The sequence below is a fragment of the Coregonus lavaretus genome (assembly GCF_964263955.1).
Source record: "Coregonus lavaretus genome assembly, chromosome: 24".
Classification (NCBI taxonomy): Eukaryota; Metazoa; Chordata; class Actinopteri; order Salmoniformes; family Salmonidae; genus Coregonus; species Coregonus lavaretus.
Window position 1 is genome coordinate 38,983,097 of NC_140011.1, and position 21,861 is coordinate 39,004,957.

Below are 21,861 nucleotides of genomic sequence, written 5' to 3' on the forward strand. Positions count from 1 at the left end.
TGGAATGTGAGAGTACAGCACCTCCATGTTATTTTCTAAAACTGTACCACAAACCAGCCTAGGTGAGGTATGTTATATACTCACAGAAACACAGTAGAAGCAGAAATGCTGCCAGTTTTTTTTTTCTTTTTTTCAGATAATGGCCATCCCTGCCTGTTAAAATCGAAACTCAGCTAGCCTTCAAACTTCACATTCAAATAGCTGGTTATACGTCTGTCGTTCCATCTGTCTTTTCCTCCCTCTAGCTACTTATTCTATTCGTCCCCTAAATCTGATGTGCCCTCCCTCCCTCCCTCCCTCCCTCCCTCCCTCCCTCCCTCCCTCCCTCCCTCCCTCCCTCTCTCCCTCTCTCCCTCTCTCCCTCTCTCCCTCTCTCCCTCCCTCCCTCCCTCCCTCCCTCTCTGGTTGTTATGGTGTGGAAACTGCTGACTGTTTATTTCTGAAAGTCTCAAAAAACGCCAGCATGCCCTTTTTGGTGGTGGAGGAGCCAGCCTTGGGCGGGGACAGTCCTTGGTGACGGGGAGCTGGGAAAGTGAAGCCATCCATGGAGTTGGCGCGCTTCACCTTGGAACCCGCCCGCCACATTTTGGACCTGGGTGGTGGAGTCTGGGCCACCAAGCACTTCTGGTACTGGACCTGCAGGGGGCACAATGGAGCCATGTTAAGCAGTGACCATAATTTCCCTTTTCATGTTAGAAAGATCCCGTAAATGAGTCATGACTCCATGACATTCTCTACCATTCTTTGCCAATTCCCTTTAAAATATTAATCATTCAGCCATGATAGCATGTATAAATTCAAGTATTTATCATGCCAGCTTCACCTCTGTGTCTACAGAAGCCATTTTGCACGTTAGTTCTCCATCATTGTGTTTCATCCTTCAGGGTGACCCCTAACTAAGTCACTCACCATGCACGCAGCCTGCACAGCCTCAGAGATGATCCCTGCGTCTGGCTCACACCAGAAAACATGACACTCAAACCGCTGCGTTCCGCCGTCCACTATCACTGCAAAGGTGTGTGTATCATGGCCCACACCCAGAAAGGTCAGCAAACGCACTTGACATTCCCAAAATGGATCATCTCCATCCTGAAAGAGAAATCATAGAGGTAGAGAAAGAAAGAAAGTAAGAAAGAAAGAAAGAGAGAGAGAGAGAGAGAGAGAGAGAGAGAGAGAGAGAGAGAGAGAGAGAGAGAGAGAGAGAGAGAGAGACAAAAGTCTAAAAGAAAAAGTGAAAGAGAGAGAGAGAAACAGGTAGCCAGAGAAATGTTGTAATCTCATTGATTGGTCTGACCACTGGTGTTTACAGGTTTCCTGAGTTCTTCTCCTCCTCACCTCTCCTTTCCAGAGTGACAGGACAGTGTCAGAGATGTGGATGACGATGGGCTCCCAATCGTCACTGTCTGAGGTGTTCATGATGCTCTCTATGGCCCGGTTCAGCACCTCCATACCTGCCAGAGGATCCCACATAGTGGACCTTAATACAGCTGCTTCAGCAACAACACAGCCACAGTGACCTCCAAAAGCGAGGGAAACTATGGCGGGCCATGATAGGCTTCTAGTGGTATTCTCTGCTCTTTTCTGTTGTGAGAGAACATGCTCAGAGTGTCAAGGACTTTTCCGTTGTACCAAACTGATTTCCTTGTCTAACTTCCAGTGATCGTTAATCTATGGGCTCATCAGCTCATGTGTGTGATCTCAAATGAGGACAAATGGCTTGTCATCATCACTAAGAACACCTCAGTGGACCATAATACCCCATCTGGGACCGGCTCTATGTCGGTCAGTCAGCTGGTCCAGCTAACAGCAGGCAGGCAGGGCACCTTGATGGATGCTACCGTTTTGGAGCCTGTAATGAATACTCTATTTTCTGACAGAGTGCTGTGTTACTGCGACTGCGCCTCGCCTAGGGACTGCCAACTGACACAGTGACCCTGAGCGCTAGCTAGCCGGCGCTAGCAGCTAGCTTCACAATCACAACGTAACTCGGCGTATTTGCTGATAATAATGAGACGATGTTCTCTGTCTCTTAATTATCCAGACCCAATTTCAAACACGCCTGAGAGTCCTTGCTGCTGTCTAATCCTCTTTATCTGTTGATGAGATATTACAGATCCTGAGTTCTCCTGTTAACTCTCAAGGTTGTTATAGGAACGGGAAGATTGGCTCTCTTCTTTCATCTAGTTTAATAAATCAATAGATGAAAAGTTTGATGGTATTTTGCCAGTTTAATAATAGATGAGATTAGAATACAGTACCCATCGCCCTGGAGACGGGCAGGTTTCCAATGTACTGCACCTCAAACTTCTGCACCCTCTGCCTCATTGCATCCAGGAAGTCCACTGCAGCAAAAAATAAAAATCAGTTAGTCATATGATTGACCATATTATGGAGTTTATAAAACCCCTACAGACTGTAACTGAAGGGCTCTGTGGGCTACTGTACCTTGGCGTGGCAGGTCCTCAGGGGAGATGCTCTCCATGGTGAGGGAGCGGGCCATAAATGGGCTTCTAGTGGTCTTCTCTGCCATGATCTGGACACACACACAGACACAGCATTCACACTGGCTCACTCTAGAATGAACCTAAACTACTATGGTGGGCTAAAGGGGTGTTAAACCACTTCCTATGCTTGAGTTTGTGGTTACCTTTGAGCACATTTCATGCAAAGCCGTGGCGATGGTTTTTGCTGGGGCGTTACAGCGAAACACATGGCACTTCAGCATACAGGTGTCTTTGTCACTGGCAACGAAGGCAAAGTCTCTGGAAAGGAACGGAACATAACAGCAAAGATTAGCACAGAGTACATGCACTTATCTATATGTCTGGATTGTGGAGAGGTTAGTTGACTTCCTGTTTCACCTGGTGATCTGGTACTGTATGTATAACAATATAATTACATTAGTATGACTGAGAATGGGAAGGAATTCAAAGCCATATTGAATACATGTGACACATCTTCTGCACTACTCCAACATGACTGCGTTAGCCCACTGAACTAAAGCTAATGGTGCACCAGCCAGGATCATCAGTTCGTTTGATCAAGTGCACAATCATCCAACGACTACTAAGCAACTGAGCACTGAAGACAGACAGCACAAACAATTTTAACATTGATACTATCAGTTACTCTGGCTCGTATTGCAGAAGAGATGGGAGGATGTGACCTCGGACAGCGTCCCTCAGGAGCTGATAGGGCCAGGCCGTGTCAGATGTCAGAGGTCTATAAATACCAATGATCCATGTGGACAGACATTGTTCTCAGCACGTTAAGCAACAGGGACAGGGAATGTATTGCTCTGTCACCAAGTTCTCGTATCAGAAAGGGACTAAAGAGTCATGATCTGTAATCACATATCAGAGCAAAAGTACCCAACTGACATTGTACTGTAAACTTTCGGACAAATAGTTAGTTAATGAAGAACTGTTCTGTGTCCAATGTGCAGTTGCTATTTGGGAAATGGCTTGGTGAGTGTTGCATTTAGAGGTGTAATTTTCTCTATTGTCTCCGTGACATCCTCAGTGGGTTTCCCCACTTAAAACAATCAGGAGCAACAGTGCTGTTGTGTAGGCCACAGCTCTGGCGCACCAGAATGTGCTGATGCCTGGGAAAGGAACTCAAATATTGAGGGAAAACACTAGAGTCAGAGGGAATAACAGATGAGCTTCTCTTTGGCATCAGCGGTGGGCCCACAAACAGTAGGGTGTGTGTGTGTGTGTGTGTGTGTGTGTGTGTGTGTGTGTGTGTGTGTACAATATTCTGTATTCCATCCACAGTGGAACGGGAGCTGTTTTATGACAGGTAATCCATGTATTTTGTTCGGGTGTAATACAGTAAAAGCCAGGTGTAAATGGAGCGTATTTGTCACAGTGGCAGATGCGACCTTGCAGTTCGACCCTGGTTGGCACAGCAGAAAGGAAAGAGACTTGGACATGACCCAGCAAGCTCTCCTTGTCCATTTATCTTCACAAAGGCCCATCCAACTGTTGTAGAAAAGCTTGTTACATTAATTTACACATTGATGCGTCCTCCACTCAGCTCTCAGAGGAATGCAATCACTATGGCTTCTAATTAATGCTGCAGTTTGAGCAACATTTTCCTCAGGAAGAGAGTCCATTATGATTCTCACTTTATAGATCAATCATCAGCAGTATTCATTTGGGAATAAGGCAAGTCAACAGTCTGGGATAAGGCTGGGTGGGCATTTGTTGTGAGACAAGGACAGAACTGCTTGGTACACACACTGCATAAGAAATAACGTTCGATAGAAATCGAGGAAAGAAATGGACAGGGGTTTCTTTGAACATGCATGAGAAACAGCGTAGACATTCACAGGGACATTATGTGTCGGCAGAAGCATGTTACATTATTGATGAGGCAACAATATACAGTTTGACTACAGAACCTACACAGAACCTACCGGAACACTGAGCTTTTTTATTGAGACCCTGATGCAAGCTGGTAAAGTCACACATGGCATGTCAACAGAAAATGAGTTGACCAAGAAAAGAGTGATTACCTGTTTCTGTTTTCATGAGTGGCATTTAAAAAAAGAAAGAAAGTTAATTATTACAACTACCTTAACTATGAGACAAAACTGTTGGATTGCTTCATAACTATGATCATCATATAACATAGCCTACTGTCAGTAAAAATGGTGTACCGCTATACTGACTTATTTTCTGTAGTTTCAGTCCTTCTTATTCTCGAACCTTGTCACGTTTCTTCCTCAGGGCTATTCTATTCTACTGCCAACAGGTCAATGCCTGAATTTTCTCCAGCAAGAACATTGCCAAATATAACTGCCCTCAGATCCACTCAACTCCCAGTGTATTACAATAGGTCTAAAATGTCTGCTACCCTGAATAACTAACCTTACCCAGGGCTGTATAGCCCACATAAAAACTCATTTATAAATAAGTTACTTTCTTCACTCAATGTAATATTTCCATGTCATCAAGTATAAACAATAACAAAAACTTTAAACACAGTCTTCCCTGACGTAACAACCCAAGAGCATTGTGCTTAGTTGGTCAGTTCACCATATTATACCGTATTTCAACATGTAACTACAGGTACCAACACTGACCATAACAAAAAGAGAAGGAGAGAGGACTGGGGAGTATTTGCCCATACGTTCCCCAGGTTGGCCCACCTGCCGTTGTTGCAGCCCACGCCCCACACGCGGATGTTAATGATAGGCTGGCAATGGAGAAGGCTGCGGTCCACTGGGTCCATCAGGCTGAGGGTATCCTTCTTCAGAACCATCATCATGTCCTGGCCCTGGGAGAGGACAGGGAGAGAGGACAGAGAGGACAGGGAGGACATTACTCTCTTAACCCCCCACCATTACTCTCTCACCCCCCACCATTACTCTCTCAATCCCCCCACCATTATTCTCTCTCACCCCCCGCCACCATTACTCTCTCACCCCCCACCATTACTCTCTCAATCCCCCCCACCATTATTCTCTCTCAACCCCCCCTACCATTTCTCTCTCAACCCCCCACCATTACTCTCTCAATCCCCCCCACCATTGTTCTCTCAATTCCCCCCCACCATTACTCTCTCAATCCCCCACCATTATTCTCTCTCACCCCTCACCATTACTCTCTCAACCCCCCCACCATTACTCTCTCAACCCCCCCACAATTACTCTCTCAATCCCCCCCACCATTACTCTCTCAATCCCCCCCACCATTACTCTCTCAATCCCCCCACCATTACTCTCTCAATCCCCCCCACCATTATTCTCTCAATCCCCCCACCATTATTCTCTCTCACCCCCCCACCATTACTCTCTCAACCCCCCCACCATTACTCTCTCAACCCCCCCACAATTACTCTCTCAATCCCCCCCACCATTATTCTCTCTCACCCCCACCATTACTCTCTCAACCCCCCCACCATTACTCTCTACCCCCCCACCATTATTCTCTCTCACCCCCCCACCATTACTCTCTCAACCCCCCCACCATTACTCTCTACCCCCCCACCATTATTCTCTCTCACCCCCCCACCATTACTCTCTCAATCCCCCCACCATTACTCTCTCACCCCCTACCATTACTCTCTTAACCCCCCCACCATTACTCTCTCAACCCTCACTTCTCCCCCCACCCACCCGTCTTGCTCACGTCTCCTCTCTCACCTCTCCCCAGGCGCCCAGTGTGTCATCGTGGCCCTCTGCCTTGCTGCAGGACAGCTGCTGGATGCAGTTATTGACAGCCAGACTGCTCTTCCCCGGGGTCAGCTCCTCCTCTGGAATCTCCACCCAGCCCAGGGAGCGCACCGCAAAACACTAACCAACACAACCACACCACACCATGCCAACACAGCCACACCACACCATGCCAACACAGCCACACCACACCATGCCAACACAGCCACACCACACCATGCCAACATAACCACACCATGCCAACACAACCACACCAACACAACCACACCAACACAACCACACCATGCCAACACAACCCCACCACACCATACCAACAGAACCATACCATGCCATGCCAACACAACCACACCAAGCCAACCACACCATGCCAACACAACCACACCACGCCAACACAACCACACCACACCATGCCAACACAACCACACCACGCCAACACAACCACACCACACCATGCCAACACAACCACACCACACCATGCCAACACAACCACACCACACCATGCCAACACAACCACACCACACCATGCCAACACAACCACGCCATGCCAAGGCAACATAACCACACCATGCCAACACAACCACACCATGCCAACGCAACCCCACCACACCATACCAACAGAACCACACCATGCCAAGCCAACACAACCACACCAAGCCAACACAACCACACCATGCCAACACAACCACACCATGCCAACACAGCCACACCACACCATGCCAACACAACCACACCACACCATGCCAACACAACCACACCACACCATGCCAACACAACCACGCCAACACAACCACACCACACCATGCCAACATAACCACACCATGCCAACACAACCACAACCACACCAACACAACCACACCACACCATGCAAACACAACCACACCGTACCATGCCAACACAACCACACCACACCATGCCAAGCCAACACAACCACACCATGCCAACACAACCCCACCACACCATGCCAACACAACCCCACCACACCATACCAACAGAACCACACCATACCATACCATGCCAACACAACCACACCACACCACACCATGCCAACACAACCACACCACACCATGCCAACACAACCACACCACACCATACCAACAGAACCACACCATACCATGCCAACACAACCACACCATGCCAACACAGCCACACCACACCATATCAACACAGACACACCATACCAACAGAACCACACCACACCAACAGAACCACACCACACCAACAGAACCACACCACACCAACAGAACCACACCACACCACAACAACAGGCCCAGGAGGGAGAGGAGTGGATGGTAGAGGTGGGAAGGAGACAGAAAGAAGGGAATAAACTGAGACTAGATTCAGACTAGATAATAATGTACAGAGTATAAAGGGTTAAGTGCTTTCAGTATCTACAGTATATCAACATGATGCATCCATATAATACATTTATCTACAGTCCATCAATACTGCTCCTCCCTGACTTAAGAGATGACTCTCAAATCTTTTTAGTGGACATGGTATATGAATTCCTTTAAGAGCTGCCTAGCCTGGACAAAAAACAACAAATATTGATCAACGCTAACATTATAAATGTGGTCCCTTTTAACCCTCAAATAATAAATTACAGAAAATAGTGTTAGAGTTAAAAATCAGCTAAAATACATTAGTATTCTCTGGGGGACCGTAAAAGTGTTTACACCCCAAATAATTGGTATTGGGTATGGATGTTATTGGTCAGAACATGCTGTTTTGGTGTGTGCATAAGAAGCGGGATTTGAACCATATAAATATAATCTATAGAACAGGCTTGTCTCAAATGGGAAGACCCGTTCTAAGGATTCTAACAGGCTTGTCAAATGGGAAGGCCCGTTCTAAGGATTCTAACAGGCTTGTCAAATGGGAAGACCCGTTCTAAGGATTCTAACAGGCTTGTCAAATGGGAAGGCCCGTTCTAAGGATTCTAACAGGCTTGTCAAATGGGAAGGCCCGTTCTAAGGATTCTAACAGGCTTGTCAAATGGGAAGGCCCGTTCTAAGGATTCTACTGTATTTCTATGAATTGGACAACATCAAAGCCCACTCTACCTTGGAGTCAGGATCCATGTTGGTGCAGAAATAATCGTCCTGCCAGGAGACCCTGTGGGATATTAGCAGAACAGTCAAATGACATGAAGGATTACCACGACGACAGCACAAATTACGCTGTAGCGTTTTCTGCATCCCTCCCTGCTGCCCTGTATGACGCTGTTTGGTATGGTGTATTATACGATGTTATAATCTAGTTCTTTGTTTATCTGTTTGTTTGTGTTTGACTTTGAAAGTAAATGCTGCCTGCCTGTCTGCCATTGATGGGGAAACAGCTGTTGAGTGGGTCATGGATGATCAGAAATAAACAGAGAGCTGTTCTGATCACCTCACGCTGGCTGACTCAGAGGTGGAGTTGTTAGTCATTAGCCTCCCTGATACAGCTGACTGGAGACGATCACAAGGGGCTGCTATTCCTGCAACCAGGGGCCCAAGACTCTCCCTCCCTTTCCATTACACTCTTTGGTGAAGCAGAGTAGGATAGGATTGTGTCCATTATAAGACCTATGCATTTCTTCATGCTACGCTCAGCGAGCTGAGTTTCACTATTCTCCACAATCTCTGTCCATACAGAACGTTAAGCTCCCGTGTGTCAACACATAACCACTGCAGCAGAAACTGTGTTTATTGGTGGGCTCAATAACCTCTAAACGTCACACAGGACACAGGGACCCTCAAGGGGATGCTACAATAAATTAACTCCAGATAACTGAATTATTAAGTGCTTTTACCCTTAAATGGTAAAAGGCAAGGTAGCCATATATAATATTAAAGAACCTACGAACAAGCATCAAGGTGATGTAAGATGCATTTGACCTTGCTGTATAGGCGTGTTGGTTGTTTAGCAACAAAACCGACGCGTGCGCAACTATGGGGCAAAACAGACGGGGTTGGCTTAGATTGTTGCCAATGTTTATTGAAAACATAAATACATTTGCACTATGAGCACTTGTTGTCTCTCAAATACATCGTTACAGCTAGCTAGCAATTTTTTGGCCATATTAGCGTAGACATGACATCAGTCAAAACACCTCAAAACAAGACATGGTATCAATAAAAATATACGAGCTGAAACGAGCCACCTACGATTCCCCACAAGGCAGCTCCTTTCGTTGTTGCTAGCGATATGACCGTTCAGAATCGTAACAAAGCATGGCTTCCGGCCACATCGATGCGTATGCATCATTTCCGTGATCTTGTCAGCCAACCCATCTATGCTAAAGAAACCTAAGAACACTGGTTTGTGCCACAGATGGTTAAGATTCATCCTCAGGCACTACATCGAACAGTATTTTCCCTATTCACTTGTATGTATTCAGATCATGGTACAATGGCTGAACTGTAATAATGATATGACGTAGTGTGGTGCAGAACTAGGGCCTAAATGGATGTCCCATCAGCCCAGAGGACTTATCTATTCCTGACGTTATCAGCCCGGGGACAAATATGGCAGGCTTCTGATCAGAACACAGAGAATGGGATAATGGGTAGTATTCCAGGAGGCATAGGGAGGCATAGGGATATGTGGTCTGCCACATTCCCAGGCAAGCGAAGCCATCATGAGCCATCGAACAGATTAAAAGAGAGAGAGAGAGAATACATCAAACACACTATCCCTCTCGTTTGATTACATCATCAATCAATGTAGTTTATTTCAAAGAGCTCCCTGAGCATGCTGATCTGCAGGTGATAGAAATGTACCTCATCAACCCATTCACCTTGTAGAATAACCTTCATCACACAACTGAAAAGTAGTCATTACTCCACCATGGAGAGCCTAAGCCAGTAACAAGGCTACAGTGCTTGCACAGGTGAATGAGTGTTGGTTTGGGTCTGCAGAGGATTTTCAAGGAGTACCTGTCATTTATGGAGGCCACTGGACTCTCTGTCAGCCTTGCCCTTGATCCACGTCTGCCCCCAGCCTCCAGGCTCTGGAAAAGAGGACATGGGTCATTATTAGAGGTGTGATCCTTCCTGTCTGATGGAACCACATTCAGTATAAAGCAGCCATAGTCAAACAGTGAGACTGAACTTTATTTAGACGTTGAAGCCCTAACCTTGATGTCCGAGGCAGCGATGCCATTGATGGAGTTCTGGTCCTCCTCGGCGCTGTAGGACGGGTGCTGCCATTGGGTGGTGCCAGTGGCCACGTGCCAGTAGTAGGTGCCGGTGCTGTCCCGGATGGTGCGCCACCCTGACGGCAGGTCAGAGTCCAGATCAAGGCTCGGGTCGTCCCAGATGTTGTCTGAAGAACACAGAACAGGCAGGGAGCACGACGATGAGAAGGGACAGTCAGTCATCTTTAATGAAGAAGTACTCATGGTCAATATTACACTGCATTTGGTGTCATGTGATGAGGATGACAAAGACAACAACCCTGAGAAATGAAACAGTAGAGTCCAGTCTGTATTCCATTAGGTTCATAATGGCAGCTGGCTCTAGCATGAACACTGCTCTTTGGGGTCCATCGTACCCAGGGGGCTGCATCCCATCGGCATCTAGCATTAGCCTCACCCAATCTAAAGCCTATGTAAGCCCCACGGCTGGCCTTGCTCTCACGGCCCTGCTACACGTGACCGGCAGAGGAGAGCAAAGCTGGGCGTGTGAGATCATCTGGCCACATGCTAAATCTACCAATTACCAGAGTAGAATTCAGAACAGTCCCTCCGCATCACACAGGGCTGGCTGGCAAAACCAGTGTCTGAGGCTCGTCGCCTTTGTTTTTCTCCTAACATTGAATATGCGATGGGACAGAATTGTGTTTGGAAAGGGCAAAGAAATAAATCAGGGGGTCAATTATGTAAAACGTGCAGAGAGGAATAAGAGAAAGCGAGAAGTGGGTCAGAGGTGACACGAGGGCTTTGTACCAAGTGGCACACTATTCCCTATGTAGTGCAGTACTTTTGACCAGAGAATGGCACACTATTCCCTATGTAGTGCACTACTTTTGACCAGAGAATGGCACACTATTCCCTATGTAGTGCACTACTTTTGACCAGAGAATGGCACACTATTCCCTATGTAGTGCACTACTTTTGACCAGAGAATGGCACACTATTCCCTATGTAGTGCACTACTTTTGACCAGAGAATGGCACACTATTTCCTATGTAGTGCACTACTTTTGACCAGAGAATGGCACACTATTCCCTATGTAGTGCACTACTTTTGAACAGAGAATGGCACACTATTCCCTATGTAGTGCACTACTTTTGACCAGAGAATGGCACACTATTTCCTATGTAGTGCACTACTTTTGACCAGAGAATGGCACACTATTCCCTATGTAGTGCACTACTTTTGACCAGAAAATGGCACACTATTCCCTATGTAGTGCACTACTTTTGACCAGGCACTACATAGGGAATAGGGCGTCATTTGGGATGCAACCAGGGTAGCCTGGGCATGGGTGTCTCTCTCTCAGCAGCATGCCACAGTGTCTCTGTGTTAACACGGAACGAGAGAGAAAGAGAGGCTCAATCAAATTTAGGCTAAATCAAAGAGAGGCTAAATCAAATAGAGTGTAAATCAAAGAAAGTCTAAATCAAAGAGACTTTCTTTGCCAGTTTTTCTTTGTCTGGTATGTCATTTGTTGCTTGACCCAAATTAATTTGACATGATTTCATCAGTGGTGGAAAAAGTACCAAATTGTCATACTTGAGTAAAAGTAAAGATAACCTTAATAGAAAATGACTAGTAAAAGTGAAAGTCAGCCAGTAAAATACTAATTGAGTAAAAGTTTTTTTACTTAAGTACTTTACACCACTGGATTTTCTGCCTTGTACATCTCATCCCCATTCATCGCGCTGTTTAACCCTGGTCACCCCTGTGTCTGACAATGAAAAACAACTCCACGCATCCCTGGGATAGACAGCATGAGAAGATTAGACCCAGGAACAGATCAGCTGAACCCTGTTACAGGGAGAGAAAATCAATAAGAGACAGCAGTGTTAGAGAGAGATGGAGGCAGAACTCTCCAGGCTTTATAAGGGGGTTTATAGGCAAGCAGGCAGGCAGGCAGGCAGGTGGGCAGGCAGGCAGGCAGGCAGGCGGGCAGGCGGGCAGGCGGGCGGGCGGGCGGGCAGGTGGGCAGGCAGGCAGGCAGGCAGGCAGGAAGGCAGGCAGGCAGGCCTCCTGGGCATGGGGCTAAGGACTGGGCCAGGCTCTGGATGACACCACTATTCAGCCCATTTGACAGGCTGATTGATGGGCCAATCAGTGCAGCATCTCCGGGGGATGACAAAGCTGTGTGCATAATTACAATTCATCCCAGCCCGGAGAACATGGCCACTAGAGGAGACAATTTGGCAGAGTTCCCCCACCTTAGCCTGCCTTCTCCCACAGATTTATCCCACCCACCTTAGCCTGCCTTCTCCCACAGAGTTCTCCTAATGTAGCCTGCCTTCTCCCATTTTTTTTTAACCAATGAATCATACAGGGAGGGATTCTAAGAACTAGCATCAGTGAGCCACAGTAATGCATGACAGTTCTAAAGGAATGGATATTTTCTGCTTTAAAACATTATTGTACATTTCAGTCCAATGGGCCTACTAAGTATACTTGTCACCAACCATTACTGTATATTACAATGGCTGAGGCTGTCACTGGTCATACCAGAGTAGAGTAGAGCCTTGACTCCTAATTCTGCTGCTTGAGATCAGAACAATGGCTCTGAGTCTGTGTGATTTTATGTTTTTAATTTGTACACTTAGTTTACAAACATTCTGCCAACCATGGATTTCCAGTGGTGGGGTGTTGGACTGATCTTGTTGATCGTGTACATACCCGCTACGAACGGACTAAATAATGAAAACGCTGCTGGCAGCGGAATCCAATACAGCAGGGAGTTTTTACTACAATGCAACTCAAATACGAACGCGATGGATATCCCAATGGCCCATCTAATACCTGATTGTCTGCGAGTGGATTACAAACCCAAATGCAAACGTGGAAAACGCGGGGGAATCAGACAAGGACTTAAAAAAATTAAGAACAAACTTCCCTTACCCACCACCTTGCTGATTAATGCCCAGTCACTGAGGGGGAAAGCGGATGAGTTGTCAGCGAATCTGCGCTTCCAACACGAATATCGGGAGGCCTGTTTGCTGGCATTTACTGAGACTTGGCTGGATGACAGAGTCCCGGACAGAGAAGTGGAGCCGGCCGGCTTCACCCTGGTCAGAGCGGACCGCGATCTGACAGTCACAGGGAAACTTCACGGCGGGGGCGTCTGCCTGCTTGTCAGGGACCAGTGGTGTAAATCGATCCTGGTAAGAGAGCGACTCTGTACCCCCGACATTGAACTGCTTTCTGTGTCACTGCGACCTTACTATCTGCCCCGTGAGTTCCCCCAATTGTTTGTTACCGTTGTGTACATTCAACCAAAAGCTAATATAACAAAGGCATCAGAGATTATTTATAATCTGTCACAGAAACTGGAATCCATCTCCCCCGACGCACCCACATTTATTTTAGGGGATTTTAACAACTGTACCTTGCACAAAGTCTTGCGCACATACCATCAGTATGTGAAATGTCACACTAGGAAAAATAGGACTCTTGATTTGTGCTATGGGACAATACCAAAGGCGTTCTCTGCCACCACCAGACCTCCTCTGGGGACATCAGACCACAATGTGGTCTACCTCAGGCCAATTTACTGTCGCCTCCTGGAGAGGGAGAAACCCACAGTTAAAACTGTCCAGATCTGGAATGACAACAGTATCACTTGTCTCCAGGGGTGTTTTGACTGTACAATGTGGGAGGTATTTGAGGACAGCAGTTCTGATCTGGATGAACTCACAGAGGTTATTTCAGACTATGTAAACTTCTGTGTTGAGTCAGTTGTGCCTACTAAGACCTGTAAAATCTTCCCTAACAACAAGCCTTGGGTATCAAAACATCTAAAATCACTACTTGATAGGAAGAAGGCAGTTTATGCTGGGGGTGATAGACAGGCTTTAAGAGATGTACAACGTGAGATAAAAAGACAGATACTGGTGGACAAGGAGGCATACAAGCAAAGGGTGGAGAGGACCCTCTCCTCAGGAAACGCAAGGGTGGCCTGGCAAGGGATTAAATCCATGGCTAGTGCCCCCCATATAGGCAGGGGAAAAACCAGTGCTGACCTTGGGGGATATGAGGGCCAGAACATGGCTAATGAACTGAATGTTTTCTTCTCAAGATTTGAATCAGACAACTTCGTGTCGGAGGTAAAACAAATGAAAGCATCATTACAAATGTTTGAGAGAGTTGTTGTTCAACAGTCTGATGTTCTAAAGTTGTTCAGGGGATGTAACACATACAAAAGCCCAGGCCCAGACAAAATAAGTGGGCATGTGTTAAAGCACTGTGCTGAACAACTGGCTGGTGTTTTTACAGACATTTTCCAATCTTCACTCAACCAGCAACACCTTCCAGTATTGTGGAAAAAATCAATAATTATACCAATTCCTAAAGTATCAAATCCCTCTGTGCTGAATGACTATCGCCCTGTCGCTTTGACATCCTTAGTTATGAAATGCCTTGAGAAAATTGTGAAAAGTCATATTCTCAGTGTCACCCAGAAGCTCCTCGACCCATTTCAGTTTGCCTATCAGACCAGCAGAGGAGTTGATGATGCCATTCTTACCCTCCTTAACATGGTCTATAGACATCTAGAAGGTGCAAAATCTCATGTCAGGGTTCTGTTTGTTGACTTTTCTTCTGCCTTCAACACAATCCAGCCTTACATTCTGGCACAGAGACTCATTCGGGACTTTTCCTTAGATGGGGGGCTGGTTTTGTGGCTGTTGGACTTCCTGAGCCAACGCTCACAGCGAGTCAAAATAGGTCCCCATGTGTCGGATATACGCAATACCAACACAGGCTCTCCTCAGGGATGTGTTTTGTCCCCACTTCTGTACATCTTGTACACTAATAGTTGTACTAGTTCCCATACTGACAGACACCTCGTTAAGTTCGCTGATGACACTGCCTTGATCAGCCTGTTGCATGATGACGAGGAACATCATGGCCCGGTCCTAGATGACTTTGTAGAGTGGTGTGAGGAATCACACTTGGTCCTCAATACTAACAAGACCAAAGAGATGTGCATAGACTTCAGGAAGCGTACAACACCTACCTCTGCAACATCTATCAGAGGCCAGAATATAGAGATTGTAGAGGAATATAAATATCTGGGTGTCTTTTTGGACAGTAAGCTTCAGTGGAGTAAATGTACAGACCAGATCTACAAAAAGAGCCAACAGAGACTGTACTTTCTAAAAAAGTTGGGTTCTTTTAATATAGACTGTACTATATTGACTCTGTTTTACAAATCCTTTATTGAGAGTATTTTAACTTTTTGTATTGTTTGTTGGTTTGGCAATGCCACTGTCAGTCAGAGAAACATGTTGAGAAGGATTATTACCACAGCAAGTAAGGTACTTGGAGTCAAACAGACAGGCCTGGATGAGATCTTTAAGGTCAGGGCCCTCCGTAAGGCTCACAAAATCATTTTAGACCCAAGTCACCCCCTGTACCTGGACTTTGAATTACTCCCCTCTGGGCGTAGGTATAGGGCACCCCTCAGCAGGAAAAATAGAACGAGACAATCATTTGTGCCAGGTGTGATATCCCTCTTAAATAGCTCGGGCAAATGTTCCCATTGACCCCGTAAGGCCAGCAGGCTAGTCTTTGTTTTAAATGTTTTAAATGTTTTATTTCTTACTTTTATTGGTGCGTGACTGTTATTGAAAGTTGTATTGTCAATCTTGTTTTGTATTTAACGCCACTTTAAATGTGTACATGACACTGCAACAAAATTTCCCCATGGGGACAATAAAGTAAGTAAGTAAGTAAGTATGTAGCCTAGTACTAATCCTGAGTCTGTGTGATGTAACCTAGTCCTAATCCTGGGTCTGTGTGATGTAACCTAGTCCTAATCCTGAGTCTGTGTGATGTAACCTAGTCCTAATCCTGAGTCTGTGTGATGTAACCTAGTCCTAATCCTGAGTCTGTGTGATGTAACCTAGTCCTAATCCTGACTCTGTGTGATGTAACCTAGTCCTAATCCTGACTCTGTGTGATATAGCCCAACCCTAATCCTGACTCTGTGTGATGTAACCTAGTCCTAATCCTGACTCTGTGTGATATAGCCCAACCCTAATCCTGAGTCTGTGTGATGTAACCTAGCCCTAATCCTGAGTCTGTGTGATGTAGCCTAGTCCTAATCCTGAGTCTGTGTGATGTAGCCTAGTCCTAATCCTGAGTCTGTGTGATGTAACCTAGTCCTAATCCTGAGTCTGTGTGATGTAGCCTAGTCCTAATCCCAGATGCACAGGTGGGAGACAGCTCCCTTACTGATACACTTGGTACTTACTGCTACACTGGGTTCTTACTGCTACACTGGGTTCTTACTGCTACACTGCTTACTGCTACGCTGAGTTATTACTGCTACACTGGGTACTTACTGCTACACTGGGTTCCTACTGCTACACTGGGTTCCTACTGCTACACTGGGTTCTTACTGCTACGCTGGGTTCTTACTGCTACACGGAGTTCTTACTGCTACACTGGGTTCTCACTGCTACACTGAGTTCTTACTGCTACACTGAGTTCTTACTGCTACACTGGGTTCTTACTGCTACACTGCTTACTGCTACACTGAGTTCTTACTGCTACACTTAGTTCTTACTGCTACACTGGGTTCTTACTGCTACACTGAGTTCTTACTGCTACACTGAGTTCTTACTGCTACACTGGGTCCTTACTGCTACGCTGGGTTCTTACTGCTACACTGCTTACTGCTACATTGAGTTGTTACTGCTACACTGAGTTGTTACTGCTAAACTGGGTTCTTACTGCTACACTGGGTTCTTACTGCTACGCTGGGTTCCTACTGCTACACTGAGTTCTTACTGTTACACTGGGTTCTTATTGCTACACTGGGTTCTACTGCTACACTGGGTTCTTACTGCTACGCTGGGTTCTTACTGCTACACTGGGTTATTACTGCTACGCTGGGTTCTTACTGCTATGCTGGGTACTTACTGCTACACTGGGTTCCTACTGCTAAACTGGGATCTTACTGCTACGCTGGGTTCTTACCGCTACACTGGGTTCTTACTGCTACGCTGGGTTCTTACTGCTACACTTCTTACTGCTACACTGAGTTCTTACTGCTACACTGGGTTCTTACTGCTACACTGGGTTATTACTGCTACACTGGGTTCTTACTGCTACACTGGGTTCTTACTGCTACACTGGGTACTTACTGCTACACTGGGTTCCTACTGCTACACTGGGTTCTTACTGCTACGCTGGGTTCTTACTGCTACACTGGGTTCTTACTGCTACACTGGGTTCTTACTGCTACACTGGGTTCTTACTGCTACACTGGGTTCTTACTGCTACTCTGGGTTCTTACTGCTACACTGGGTTCTTACTGCTACACTGCTTACTGCTACACTGGGTTTTTACTGCTACACTGCTTACTACTACACTGAGTTGTTACTGCTACGCTGAGTTCTTACTGCTTACTACTACACTTAGTTGTTACTGCTACGCTGAGTTCTTACTGCTACACTGAGTTCTTACTGCTACACTGGGTTCTTACTGCTACTCTGGGTTCTTACTGCTACACTGGGTTCTTACTGCTACACTGAGTTCTTACTGCTACACTGGGTTCTTACTGCTACACTGCTTACTACTACACTGAGTTCTTACTGCTACACTGAGTTCTTACTGCTACACTTGGTTCTTACTGCTACACTGGGTTCTTACTGCTACACTGGGTACTTACTGCTACACTGGGTTCCTACTGCTACACTGGGTTCCTACTGCTATACTGGGTTCTTACTGCTACGCTGGGTTCTTACTGCTACACTGGGTTCTTACTGCTACACTGGGTTCTTACTGCTACTCTGGGTTCTTACTGCTACACTGGGTTCTTACTGCTACACTGCTTACTGCTACACTGGGTTCTTACTGCTACACTGCTTACTACTACACTGAGTTGTTACTGCTACGCTGAGTTCTTACTGCTACACTGAGTTCTTACTGCTACAATGGGTTCTTACTGCTACACTGAGTTGTTACTGCTACGCTGAGTTCTTACTACTACACTGTGTTCTTACTGCTACACTGGGTTCTTACTGCTACACTGCTTACTACTACACTGAGTTGTTACTGCTACGCTGGGTTCTTACTGCTACACTGCTTACTGCTACACTGAGTTCTTACTGCTACACTGGGTTCTTACTGCTACACTGGGTTCTTACTGCTACACTGGGTTCTTACTGCTACACTGGGTTCTTACTGCTACAGTGGGTACTTACTGCTACACTGAGTTCTTACTGCTACACTGAGTTCTTTCTGCTACACTGGGTTCTTACTGCTACGCTGAGTTCTTACTGCTACACTGAGTTCTTACTGCTACACTGGGTTCTTACTGCTACACTGGGTTCTTACTGCAACGCTGGGTTCTTACTGCTAAACTGCTTACTGCTACATTGAGTTTTTACTGCTACACTGAGTTGTTACTGCTACACTGGGTTCTTACTGCTACGCTTGGTTCTTACTGCTACGCTGGGTTCTTACTGCTACACTGCTTACTGCTACACTGAGTTCTTACTGCTACACTGAGTTCTTACTGCTACACTGGGTTCTTACTGCAACGCTGGGTTCTTACTGGTAAACTGCTTACTGCTACATTGAGTTGTTACTGCTACACTGAGTTGTTACTGATACACTGGGTTCTTACTGCTACGCTTGGTTCTTACTGCTACGCTGGGTTCTTACTGCTACACTGCTTACTGCTACACTGAGTTCTTACTGCTACACTGGGTTCTTACTGCTACACTGGGTTCTTACCGCTACACTGGGTTCTTACTGCTACAGTGGGTACTTACTGCTACGCTGGGTTCTTACTGCTACGCTGGGTTCTTACTGCTACACTGGGTTCTTACTGCTACACTGGGTTCTTACTGCTACACTGGGATCTTACTGCTACTCTGGTTCTTACTGCTACACTGGGTTCTTACTGCTACACTGCTTACTGCTACACTGGGTTATTACTGCTACACTGCTTACTGCTACACTGAGTTGTTACTGCTACGCTGAGTTCTTACTGCTACACTGAGTTCTTACTGCTACACTGGGTTCTTACTGCTACGCTGAGTTCTTACTGCTACGCTGAGTTGTTACTGCTACGCTGAGTTCTTACTGCTACACTGAGTTCTTACTGCTACACTGGGTTCTTACTGCTACACTGAGTTCTTACTGCTACACTGAGTTCTTACTGCTACACTGGGTTCTTACTGCTACACTGGGTTCTTACTGCTACACTGGGTTCTTACTGCTACACTGAGTTCTTACTGCTACAATGAGTTCTTACTGCTACACTGAGTTCTTACTGCTACACTGGGTTCTTACTGCTACACTGGGTTCTTACTGCAACGCTGGGTTCTTACTGCTAAACTGCTTACTGCTACATTGAGTTGTTACTGCTACACTGAGTTGTTACTGCTACACTGGGTTCTTACTGCTACGCTTGGTTCTTACTGCTACGCTAGGTTCTTACTGCTACACTGCTTACTGCTACACTGAGTTCTTACTGCTACACTGAGTTCTTACTGCTACACTGGGTTCTTACTGCAACACTGGGTTCTTACTGCTAAACTGCTTACTGCTACATTGAGTTGTTACTGCTACACTGAGTTGTTACTGCTACACTGGGTACTTACTGCTACGCTGGGTTCTTACTGCTACGCTGGGTCCTTACTGCTACACTGGGTTCTTACTGCTACACTGGGTTCTTACTGCTACGCTGGGTTCTTACTGCTACTCTGGTTCTTACTGCTACACTGGGTTCTTACTGCTACACTGCTTACTGCTACACTGGGTTATTACTGCTACACTGCTTACTGCTACACTGAGTTGTTACTGCTACGCTGAGTTCTTACTGCTACACTGAGTTCTTACTGCTACACTGGGTTCTTACTGCTACGCTGAGTTCTTACTTCTACGCTGATTTGTTACTGCTACGCTGAGTTCTTACTGCTACACTGAGTTCTTACTGCTACACTGGGTTCTTACTGCTACACTGAGTTCTTACTGCTACACTGAGTTCTTACTGCTACACTGGGTTCTTACTGCTACACTGGGTTCTTACTGCTACACTGGGTTCTTACTGCTACACTGAATTCTTACTGCTACAATGAGTTCTTACTGCTACACTGGGTTCTTACTGCTACACTGAGTTCTTACTGCTACACTGGGTTCATTCTGCTACACTGCTTACTGCTACACTGAGTTCTTACTGCTACACTGGGTTCTTACTGCTACACTGCTTACTGCTACACTGGGTTACTACTGCTACACTGTATTCGTACTGCTACACTGGGTTCTTACTGCTACACTAAGTTCTTACTGCTACACTGGGTTCTTACTGCTACACTGGGTTCTTACTGCTACACTGGGTTCCTACTGCTACACTGGGTTCTTACTGCTACACTGAGTTCTTACTGCTACACTGGGTTCTTACTGCTACACTGCTTACTGCTACACTGAGTTCTTACTGCTACACTTAGTTCTTACTGCTCCACTGGGTTCTTACTGCTACACTGCTTACTGCTACACTGGGTTCTTACTGCTACACTGGGTTCTTACTGTTACACTGAGTTCTTACTGCTACACTGGGTTCTTACTGCTACACTGCTTACTGCTACACTGGGTTCTTACTGCTACGCTGAGTTCATACTGCTACACTGGGTTCTTACTGCTAAACTGAGTTCTTACTGCTACACTGAGTTCTTACTGCTACACTGGGATCTTACTGCTACACTGCTTACTGCTACACTGAGTTCTTACTGCTACACTTAGTTCTTACTGCTACACTGAGTTCTTACTGCTACACTGGGTTCTTACTGCTACACTGGGTTCTTACTGCTACTCTGGGTTCTTACTGCTACACTGCTTACTGCTACACTCAGTTCTTACTGCTACACTAAGTTCTTACTGCTACACTGAGTTCTTACTGCTACACTGGGTTCTTACTGCTACACTGGGTTCTTACTGCTACACTGGGTTCTTACTGCTACACTGGGTTCTTACTGCTACGCTGGGTTCTTACTGCTACACTGCTTACTGCTACATTGAGATGTTACTGCTACACTGAGTTGTTACTGCTACACTGGGATCTTACTGCTACACTGGGTTCTTACTGCTACACTGGGTTCCTACTGCTACACTGAGTTCTTACTGCTACACAGAGTTCTTACTGCTACACTGGGTTCTACTACTACACTGGGTTCTTTCTGCTACGCTGGGTTCTTACTGCTATGCTGGGTTCTTACTGCTACGCTGGGTTCTTACTGCTATGCTGGGTACTTACTGCTACACTGGGTTCCTACTGCTACACTGGGATCTTACTGCTACGCTGGGTTCTTACTGCTACGCTGGGTTCTTACTGCTACACTGGGTTCTTACTGCTACACTGGGTTCTTACTGCTACTCTGGGTTCTTACTGCTACACTAGGCTCTTACTGCTACACTGCTTACTGCTACACTGGGTTCTTACTGCTACAATGCTTACTGCTACACTGAGTTCTTACTGCTACACTGAGGTATTACTGCT

The 21,861-nt window shown here is 46.1% G+C and overlaps 1 protein-coding gene across 1 annotated transcript in view; it reads right to left on the reverse strand.

Annotated features, from left to right (window-relative positions):
- Nucleotides 1-408: 408 nt before the first annotated feature.
- The window catches only part of LOC311099336 (amyloid-beta A4 precursor protein-binding family B member 3-like), a gene marked incomplete at both ends in the record, with an annotated part of 28,481 nt that continues 7,028 nt past the window's right edge, over nt 409-21,861 (reverse strand). Inside the window, 11 exons of the mRNA XM_084140057.1 lie at nt 409-636; nt 910-1,089; nt 1,336-1,451; nt 2,259-2,342; nt 2,446-2,533; nt 2,648-2,762; nt 5,156-5,283; nt 6,152-6,301; nt 8,245-8,296; nt 10,102-10,175; nt 10,302-10,489. Coding sequence (XP_083996183.1) covers nt 409-636; nt 910-1,089; nt 1,336-1,451; nt 2,259-2,342; nt 2,446-2,533; nt 2,648-2,762; nt 5,156-5,283; nt 6,152-6,301; nt 8,245-8,296; nt 10,102-10,175; nt 10,302-10,489 — 1,403 coding nt within the window. The remainder of the gene's footprint in view (nt 637-909; nt 1,090-1,335; nt 1,452-2,258; nt 2,343-2,445; nt 2,534-2,647; nt 2,763-5,155; nt 5,284-6,151; nt 6,302-8,244; nt 8,297-10,101; nt 10,176-10,301; nt 10,490-21,861) is intronic.